This window comes from Triticum aestivum, chromosome 5D, assembly GCF_018294505.1.
Source record: "Triticum aestivum cultivar Chinese Spring chromosome 5D, IWGSC CS RefSeq v2.1, whole genome shotgun sequence".
Classification (NCBI taxonomy): Eukaryota; Viridiplantae; Streptophyta; class Magnoliopsida; order Poales; family Poaceae; genus Triticum; species Triticum aestivum.
In genome coordinates, this window is record NC_057808.1 from 44,217,449 (window position 1) to 44,228,000 (window position 10,552).

The 10,552-nt window shown below is 46.3% G+C and overlaps 1 protein-coding gene across 1 annotated transcript; it reads left to right on the forward strand.

Annotated features, from left to right (window-relative positions):
* Positions 1–686: 686 nt before the first annotated feature.
* Positions 687–3,152, forward strand: LOC123120212 (uncharacterized). Its single transcript, XM_044540204.1, has 5 exons — positions 687–1,016; positions 1,642–1,697; positions 1,856–2,074; positions 2,609–2,675; positions 2,783–3,152. Exons 1-5 carry the CDS (start codon positions 687–689, stop codon positions 3,020–3,022), a joined length of 912 nt encoding a protein of 303 aa, XP_044396139.1. The 3' UTR covers positions 3,023–3,152.
* Positions 3,153–10,552: the final 7,400 nt, after the last annotated feature.

The window sequence follows — 10,552 nt, forward strand, 5'->3', positions numbered from 1 at the left end:
CGAGGATTGCTAGGTTTTCTCCACCTGGTACTTGGTTTGATGAGGCACCTAGTGCCATTGCCTCTATGCTTGTAAATGATGCTACTTTGATTACCACTTAATAAACGGGTTTTGAATTTTCAAAAAAAAGCTGGGTGTCCTTTACTCCTCCGCATCTAACTCCCGGCCGCCCAGCGTAGGAGTCCATAATAGCCGCTAGAAGTAATATGTAGGAACCCTAATCCCCTCCAGCGCACCTCAGGCTATGTTCGGTTCCAAGAGATTATATCCACTAGTGGATCTCATATCTGCAGGGTTTTGGTGTCGCTACCCAACCCCCACGTGGAATTATTCCACTAGGGGGATTAATCCCTCTCACTAATCTCTGTTCGGTTAAACCCGGTCCAGCAAAAACACTTCAAAGTGTACATCAGCATAACAATAGTATACAATATCAGAGCAGCACAACAAGAATAATACAAGTCTTGTTCATTAGTGGAAGCAATCAGTTACAATTGCAAGAAGTAGGAATCAGAAGCATGCTCATTCGAAGCCAATAAAAAAGCCTGTGGTTTGTTAAAAAAAACCCAGAGAAATTACCTTTGTACAGAGTTGTAGATCAGTAGATGAAATTACAATCAGTAGACGGATCTTTTTGGGGCTTCTAGCGCTCAGACTACGAGCTGGATAATCGGAGCAGCAGAACCATGCCACCGCGGACGCCGGAACTGCAGCCGGAAGGCAGGGCCGTACCCGTACGACCAACGGAGGAAGCGGAGGGACCTCTGGGTCCTGGGACCGACGGACGTCGGAGGGAGAGGGCCGCCGTCCGCCGGATCTGGAAACCTTGGCGTCGTTCGCCGTCGCCGCCGTCAGTTAGGTCCGGGTCGCCGCAGAGCTTGCCGCTGCAACTAGATGCGGTGGCGCCGGTTGAACAGGGGAGAGGGAGGAGGGCGGGGGGGACGCCGCCGCAGTCTCATCCAGTAGCACTGCTGCTGCTGTCTCTACTTCTCCGGCACCGCCACGACACGAGAGAGGTCGGGCGAGAGAGCGTGTGACGTTTCGCGAGACAGAGAGACGGGGTTTGCTTCCATGATGTGTGACGCGTGGGTCTTTTCCCTGCAATTTCCACGGGGTTTGGGAGGGAACTAATCCCGGCCGGGTCTAACCGAAGGCTGTTATAAGCCAGACCGGGATCCGACCCCGGCCGGGGAGAAACCCACGGGGATTGGCGGGGTTTCGACCCGATCCCGGCGGGGGTGGAGATAACCGAACATAGCCTCAAGAAGCTCGATCTCCTCCGGCCGCGCCTCTTCGCCCCGCCCCCGAGTCCGGCCGCGCAGACGCCGGCGCGCCTCTTTGCCCCCGGCCCCCCCTCCCGAACGTTGGATCGCCTGCTGCCTGACGTCGGTGCCCCGCCGCCACTCACGCCCCCATGACGACGTAAACTCTATTCCTCTCATCGCGTACCTCAGATCTGCACGCACGTCCTTGAACAGACAAGCCATGAACTAGGGTTGTTTCTAGTTTTTATTTGTTATATGAATGCGACGATTTGAGCGATCTAAATACCTGCTGCGATTTCGGTGCTAATTGCAGTAACCGTCCTTAATCTGTTGTGCAATTGTTACCTCTGCTGATTTTAGCAATTGGTAACTGCAGTTGGCTGTAAAAAACATGTACAGTTGGATCTCTTTTAACTACCTCTGGTGTATTAGGTAATTGCATTGGTTGTGTATATAACATTGGAGCTGCACTCACTACTTTAGTAGGATAAGTGACTGCTGTCACTGTTAATTCAAACTGCAGCGAATTGTTTGTCGCCCTGTTATTCTAAAGATCTTTTGCAAAATTAATGGGCATATTCCTTCTACAGATCACCTTCGGTGGGGGTGTATTCCAAATCACTGGTGGAGTCTGGGACGGATTCCGTTAGGCAGGAGCCTGGGCCGTTTATTGCGCCATCGCTGGAGGAGCTGCTGCAGCAGCTATCCCTTGAGGAGCGGGTACGATTGCAGAGCCACCTACGCGAGCACGAGCGCAAAGTGAAGCGATGGAGTAAGTGCCCTACAGTACCTTCGGGCCCCTCAGAAAGGTATGTATGTCCTGTCCGCCTGAAATAGGCAGCCCTGCAGTAGAGGTTTCTGAAAATCGGAATCACTTAGCAATTCATGCATTAATTTTTTTGACCGAAAGTAGCATAAGCGTGATAAATATTTTTGGGGTGCAAAGTATCTAAAGTCTAGAATATGAACCAAATTACTCCACAGTTCCTACTTAAAGTTAAAAGTATGTTCAATCACTTAGTGCACCGATTGAGGAAATCCTAAGGGAAGTTATAAATATAGTATGCTCATGTGACTCCAATCGCTCTTATGATTTCTGCGTCCCCAAGCTTGCAGTTACAAAAAACAATCTGGTTCTTCTGTCGTGGCTGGAGAATTGCATTATGGAAAGATTTGTGTGAGATTACCCATCGGCTCCAGTTTTGTTGATCATGATGCGCCTTAATGAGAAGACTTGTTTGCATTTGATAGTAGGGCAGATCGTCTTTTATATATTATGCTCGTGCGTATGTCAAACAACTTAACATATCAAATAAATTACACACTAATTTCATATGATGCAGAAAGCACGACACCACCATCATGCCTCACGTCCGCCACGCTCTCCACTATTACAATGCCAGGCACCCGGTACGTGCCTTTCTTCTCATTCAACTAGTGATTTAACTGGTCCTGATCAATTTCATCGCAATTAAGTTGTGCTGCATGTTTCATGACATAAGATGTAATTTCTGCAGGGTGACGAGTTTGATGCTGTGAAGCCTCTGATGGAATCCAGAACTAGTTTCAGGAAACAGCTGTGGGCTCACGTCAACTTCTGGGCTCGCAGCCGCAAAAGCAACAAAATCAAGCGCTTCTTCGCTGAGGTGCACTACAACCCAGAACCTATCGTTGAAGTGTGCACTACAACCCAAAACCTATCGTTGAAGTGTGCACCATCATCGGTATGTATCTATGTCTGTAACCTCCTTTCTTAACTGGTTTATTAGTTTTGGGTAGTTATAGACATATTTGTGTGACTTTGGTATTAAAGTTTTGGGGAGTTGTACTCAGGGATGAGTTAGGTGGGATTTTGTTCCCAAAGAAAAAAATTATTGGGGGAAAGAGATTTACTGGGCTTCGACTAGAGAATATGAGTTAGGTGGTATTTCTAATCGGAAAAAAATAGCACCAACCTGAAAAACAACATTTTGTCGTTTTAACCCGCTCTAATCGGAGCCCAAAGGGCAACTCAACTCATGTGCTATGATGTCTAAAAAAAAAACTCATGTCCTACGAGCAAGACAAGCAAGAGCACGAGGAGAAGGACCAGCTCATGGAGGATAACATCTTCATCTTCAACTCCTTGGAGAGTTACCCTAAGACTGCTCTCGGCTCCGTAAGACCGTGAGCATTGCACAAGCGTTCCAACACACAAAATGGTTTAGCTACGTTACCACTCTGTATATATACATACATACTCCCTCCGTCCCATAATGTAAGACGGTTTTTGACACATTAATCCAGTCTTCTTAGAGTCTTGCTTAACGAAACCGGTAATCATTTTAGCCTCTATATATGCCACTAGTCTGCTAGCACACCTCTAGTAGGATACACGATGGACGGGTCAATAGGATCCATCCGCGGCACCTCGATCGTGTATGCCTCCTCGATCTCCTCGGAGTAAACCCACCTCTCCGGTCCGGTTGCCGAGTGGTTATCCAGCACGTGCACATGACCGGTACTCAAAGCAGACCACCGAGTGAAAACCAGCCAAGTCATCGAAGTCGGTCTGGCTGGCCTCCTGGGCGTCCGGCCGGATCCCTTGCGCACCCCGATCTGTAGACCAAATCATCGTCGACGTCGGAGTCGAAGAGCTTGTACCAGGGGCACACCCAGATATTCCCTATGAAGGGGCCTTCCGCGTCCAGCAGGTCCGCTATATGATCATCGGTGAGCCCACGGCCGGAGTCCGCGGAATGGAACTCCCATGTGCCCAGGGGCAGGAACGCTGGCGCGGGCGATGGCACGTTGGTCGTTCTGATGCCGCCCTCACCCCTGATCTTGGCAAGAACATCTCCCGCAACCCGTTCTTCGGGTCTCATATTCCTCGGCGCCGGCAAATGCTTCGCAGCTTGCGTGGTGCCGCGGCAATGCAGGGGAAAGTGTTTGCTCCTTGCGCCGCCTCGTACGCCCGACGGTGAGCTATCTCAACACATTTGGTCGATGCTGTGCGAGTGCACAGGTATCTGCAGCGAACGGATAAGAAAGAGAGGGTGTATGTATGAAGAAAAATACATACTAGGCGCGTACGTACGCGACAACGATAAACACAAGGGCGAGAGAGAGAGAGAGAGTCTTACTTGGTACATTCTGCTGGAGAGGAGCGCCTATATATGATCGGTAAGAATTGTGCCGCCACACTTGAGTAATGTCGACGGCCAAAATGCATCCTTCAAACGCAGCCTGAAATTGCTGACCACAGTTGACGTCTTGAAGCCATTGCCGAAGCTCCTGGATCCGTTGCTGCTCAATCTATAATAATGTTAGAGCGAAAAACTGTTAGCTACGGAGTAATTAATTACGATAGCATAGACACGGAACTAACAATATTGTCGAGCTAATTAAGCTACACTAAAGCTAAAACTGAAAAGTTTGAAACAAAATTGAAGTAAGAAAGAACTGAAGGTTTTTCTAGATGAAATTAAAGGATAACTCCTGAGAGAAACTTGTTGCACACGTGGACTAATAATCCAAGATGAACTTATAGCAATGTCATTCGGGAAAAAAACTTACACTAATGTCGATGGTACTGACAGCCAGATGACAGAAAAACACATGCAGAGAGAAAAACTTACACTAATGTCGAGTGTAGAAGGCACGCGGTTGCAGGCTAATGGCCATGGTGTTGCAGCCATGCAGGCTGAGTCCAGCTCTGGAGGTCTGGTTTCCTTGGGTGGCCAAGATGTGACCTGATACTCTGTCAAGCAGGAAGGCGAAAGCAAGGTCACGGTCGACGATAGAAATTTTTGAACACATACAAAAAAAACTTGATATTATTGCAATTCCTATAAGCATATGCTCCTCCCTCATAATAATTTTCAGTACCATCATGAATGAATTCAACAGTATAACTATCACATAAAGCATTCTTTTCATAATTCACAAGCATAGAAAATTTATTATTTTTCACATAAGCAAATTTTTTCTCATCAATAGTAGTGTAAGCAAACTCAACAAAATAACTATCATGAGAGTGAAAATTAAAATCATGATGACAAGGTTCATGGTTATCATTATTTTTTATAGCATACATGTCATTACCATAATCATCATAGATAGTGACTTTGTTATCATAGTCAATTGAAGCCTCATCCAAAATGATGGATTCATCACTAAATAAAGTCATGACCTCTCCAAATCCACTTGTATCATTATAATCATTATAAATAGGAGGCACGCAATCATTATAACAAATTTTCACACCAAATCTTGGGGACTAAAAATATCATCTTCATCAAACATAGCATCCCCAAGCTTATGGCTTTGCATATCATTAGCATCATGGATATTCAAAGAATTCATACTAACAACATTGCAATTATGCTCATCATTTATACCAAACATTCTATTGAATTCTTCTTCTATCAATTGAGCACAACTTTCCTTTTCATCATTTTCACGAAAGACATTATAAAGATGAACAATATGATGCAACCGCAATTCCTTTTTTTTGTAGTTTTCTTTCTATAAACCAAACTAGTGATAAAACAAGAAACTAAAAGATTCAATTGCAAGATCTAAAGATATACCTTCATGCACTCACCTTTCCGGCAACGGCGCCAGAAAAAAGCTTGATGTCTACTATGCAACTTTATTCTTGTAGACACATGTTGGGCCTCCAAGCGCAGAGTTTTGTAGGACAGTAGCAATTTTCCCTTAAGTGGATGACCTAAGGTTTATCAATCCGTGAGAGGTGTAGGATGAAGATGGTCTCTCTCAAACGACCCTACAACCAAATACAAGAAATCTCTTATGTCCCCAACACACCCAATACAATGGCAAATTGTATAGGTGCACTAATTCGGCGAAGAGATGGTGATAAAAGTGTAACATGGATGGTAGAAATATATTTTTATAATCTGCATAAATAAAAACAGTAAGGTAGCAAATAGTAAACGGACACAAAAACAGTATTGCAATCCTTCAAAATGAGGCATAGGGTCCATACTTTCACTAGTGCAGCCTCTCAACAATGCTAATATACACTACTGGAATCAGGATCTTTGCCGTCAGCCAGCTGACGACAAAGATAGTCTTTGCCATCAGCTTAAAGAAAACAGACGGCAAAGAACGAGCTGGCGGCAAAGGTCATGTTTGCCGTCGGCCATCTCTTTGTCGTCCGCTAGTTGACGGCATAGAAGCTTTGCCGTCAGCTAGCAGACGGCAAAGAGTGTGGGTGGCCCACTAGCGAGAACCACCTAACGCACACTTTCTTTGTCGTCCGCTAGCTGACGGCAAATCTTCGTTGCCGTCCGCTAGCGGACGGCAAAGAAAGTGGCCAAACTAACGTCCGTTAGTTAGGCTCTTTGCCGTCTGCTAGCAGACGGCACAGAACCATGCCCTAACTAAAATGCCAACGACGCCCGCCCGCGTCCCATATCTCTGTCCCCTCTCTCTCTCTCTCTCCGCCCGCGCCCGAGCCGCCGCCGTCCCGTGCCACCCCCGTCACCGCGCCGGCGACCCTCTCCTCCGCCCCGCGCCATCCCCGTTGCCGTGTCGCGTCGCGCCGCCCCCTGCCCGAGCCGCCGCTGCCCCACGCCACCCCCGTCGCCGCGGCGCCCCCTCCTCCACCCCGGCGGCCCCAGTGCCCCTCTCCTCCACCATCGCGGCCGGCCTGCCTCTCCGGTGTCCCCTCCTCCACCCGGCCGCCCCGGCGCTCCGGCGCCCCCTCCTCCACCCGGCCGGCCCCGCGCCCTCTCCTCCACCCTCGTGCCCCCCCCCCCCCCGCCGCTCCGGCGCCCCCGGCTCAGGTGAGACCTCTTGATTTTATTCTGTTTTCTAAGTTTTGTTTAGGTTTAGTTTAGGTTTGGTTTAGTTTAGGTTTACTTTAGTTTACTTTAGGTTTAGTTGAAGTGATTGGTAGGCCTAGTGATTGTGCTAGTACCACTCCGGAAGTAAATTTTCGTGTTCGCCCGGATCCAGTCAGCATGATTGTGGCGGCAGCCAATAGGCAGGTTCAGGCAGGGCCAGCGTGGAAGCAGTGCCAAAAGGGCCACCACTTTGCACTTGTAACCAGCAAATGATAGCCCCAGCATTTGAAAAACTTTGCTATTAGCAAAGTGACATGATGCATTTCAGTCTGACAATGAATTGTTCTTCTGTCTTCCTTCTTTCAGTGCTGGTAAACAAAAAGAGATTGTTTGGTGCTGCTTAAAGAACATCACGTCATTTTTGGGAGTACAGTATGTGATTACTTGATTAGGTTAATGAAGCATATGATGCATAGATCACTAGGGCCTTTGTTTTCTGGGCCAACAATGTTCTTTGACCTAGATTATGTAGTACTGATGTTGTCTGTCCTCCAGGACAACGATCTTCTTCCTCCGAGGAGGTCAAACAAGGTTAACCGTGTCAGTTTACGGAATCTATCCTGTGGGCATTTATGGCCCGGCTTGCCATGAGCTGTTCTCCTATGTTAGCCCTCAAGTTAAAATAGGACCTATTCTCCTATGTTAGCTGCATCTCCTGTGATCATAGTTGAGCAAATATAAGAAATCCCTAGTTTTTCCCTATTTTTATATTACTATCAACATTTTCAGTTTTCTTTCATGTCTAAAGAAATCCCTAGTTTTTAAGGGTGCCAATTTCCATTGCCAACTAACCTACCAAATGAATTAAGTGTTGTTGATGTTGTTGAGCACAAGTGCATTGCTTTTTTTCTCAATTTTCTTTCATGTCTAAAAACTTGGCTCTGTTCCAACTATGTCCATTTATCAAATTAATATGATACAGTTGATAGATATGGTTCTAGCTAGCTGTGTTTATAGATATGGTTCTAGATACTAATTGGTCTCTTCTGCTGCTTATCAGATATGGGGGGAGGCCGCCACCGCAGGCTGCGCTCTGCCACACCGGAGTACGACTTGGAAGGTTTCGAGTTCTTCACGATCATACTCGAGAATTCCTCCAAGAGACAGGTATATAAAAGGAGAGATCTCCCCTTCACCCATCTCTTTATCATAACTCTGTTGTTTGCTACATCACTTCTTGACCCACGCTACAGAGGCTGGCTGACACTTTTATGAAGATGTTGGACGGCCATCGGCCAAAGAATGTGAAGCTGCGACAGGCCGGCAGCAGGCTTCGCAGGCTGTGGGACATGGAGGTGGTGTTCAGGTACGACCACATGTACCTGTATCGTGGCTGGGAGCAGTTCATCCGTGCCTACGACCTGCGGCACGGGTACTTCCTTGTCCTCAGGTACGACGGCAACGCCACGCTCACCGTGAAGGTGTTCAACACGATTATGTGCCGCATTCGCTACCAGGACGACGACGATGCCAGTACGCTCTGCCTCCTCTTCCTCTCCATTTGGCTTTGTCTCACATTGATTGTTAAAAAAACTTTGTTGCATTTGGTCAGGCAATGGGAGCAGCAGCAGCGACTCTGGCTACAGCAAAAGTAGCAGCGAGTCCGGCTACAGCAAAAGCAGCAGCGAGGATGATCCGGAATGGAGTGGGGAAGAACAGGAGCAGAGCGGGGATGAGGAGGTGCAGCCTATTCTGTCTGACGATGACCTCGCGATGGTGGTGGCTGACGATGGCCAAGCGATGGTGGTGGCTGACGATGGCCAAGCGATGGTGGTGGCTGACAATGGGCAAGAGATGGTGGTGGATGATGATGACATAGCGATGCTGCTGCCTGAAGATGGCCTCGCGATGGTGGTGGTGCCTGAAAATGACCTCGCGATGGTGGTGGCGCCGGCGATCCCACAGCCGGGTGACATGACCATGCCAATTGTGGTAGAAGACTACATCCCACTGCTTCGCCGCTCTAAGCGCATCAGGATGATGAAGGAGAAGGAGAAGAAGGAGGAGTGAAGTATGTCAGGTATGTCAGATCTCCAAAATGATCTATACTTAGCTTTATTTCCTCCGAAATGACCTAAGTTAGCTCTATGCTAAGTTATCTCTAATATGCTTAGTTACCTAGGTTTGCTCAATAATGGCATACACTTAGCTTACTTATGTAAAAAATGTCATAATTAGCTTACTTAGGTTTGAAATGGCATAACAATCTTGGTAACCTCATATATGTCATATAGTTAGCTTATTTTCCTCGAAAATGACATAATAAGCCTAATTAGCTCCAAAATGATCAATTTTACCTAAGTTAGCTCCAAAAGGATCTAAGTTAGCTCTAAAATGCTAAATTAGCTCTAATATGCTTAGTTACCTGGGTTAGCTCAAGAAAGACCTATACTTGGCTTACTTGTGTCAAAAAGGCATAATATGCTTTGTTAACTAAAAAATGGCATAATTAGCTAGGTTAGCTCCAAAATGACCAATTTTACCTAGGTTAGCTCCAATATGATCCATTTTACCTAGGTTAGCTCCAAAATGACCTATTTACCTAGCTTAGCTCTAAAATGACCTACACACTTAGCTTTTTTTACCTAGCTTAGTTAGAAGAAGAAGAAGATAAAGAAGAGGAGAGGAGAAAAAGAAAGAGAAGATAAATTCTTCTTCTTTTTCTTCTTCCTTTTCTTCTTTTTCTTCTAGCTAGTCTTCTTCTTCTTCTTCTTCTTCTTCTAACTTTCATCTTTCCCAATTTGCAGATTTGCTTTAGATGAGGAAGCTTGCATTGATGGAGTGTACTCTTCTCCTTATGCTTCCTTTTTGTTTATGGAAACTTGTTGGAAACTTCTTTTGGATATGTATGTATATATGGATATGTTGTTGGAAACTTGTTTTGGATATGTATGTATATATGGATATGTTGTTGGAAACTTCTTGTTGGAAATCATTGTATGTTGGATATGTTGTTGGAAACTTGTATGTTTCTTATGTTGTTGGAAACTTATTGTTGGTATGCTTATTGAAATTATTTTGAAATGTGTGTGTGTGTGTGTGTCTATATATATATATATATATTTGTGAAATTATGTCAAATTGATTGAATTTAAGAAAAAACATGGGCTATACAGGCACTTTGCTGTCTGCTGGCAGACGGCAAAGAGCTTTGCCATCAGCCAGCAGACGGCAAAGCTGGCACGTGGCAGCTACTTGTGCAAGCTGGGGGGCACTTGGCTGGCCTATATGGTTTCTTTGTCGTCTGGCTGACGGCAAAGAACTTTGCATTGCCGTCTGTCAGTAGACGGCAAAGCGCTCCGTTAACCCCTTAACAGCCCTAAGCTGCTACGTGTGTCGTCCAGGTCCTTTGCCGTCTGCTACCTGACGACAAAGACCATTTTATCTTTGCCGTCCGCCAGCTGACGGCAAAGAACCCTTTGCCGTAGCCTATTC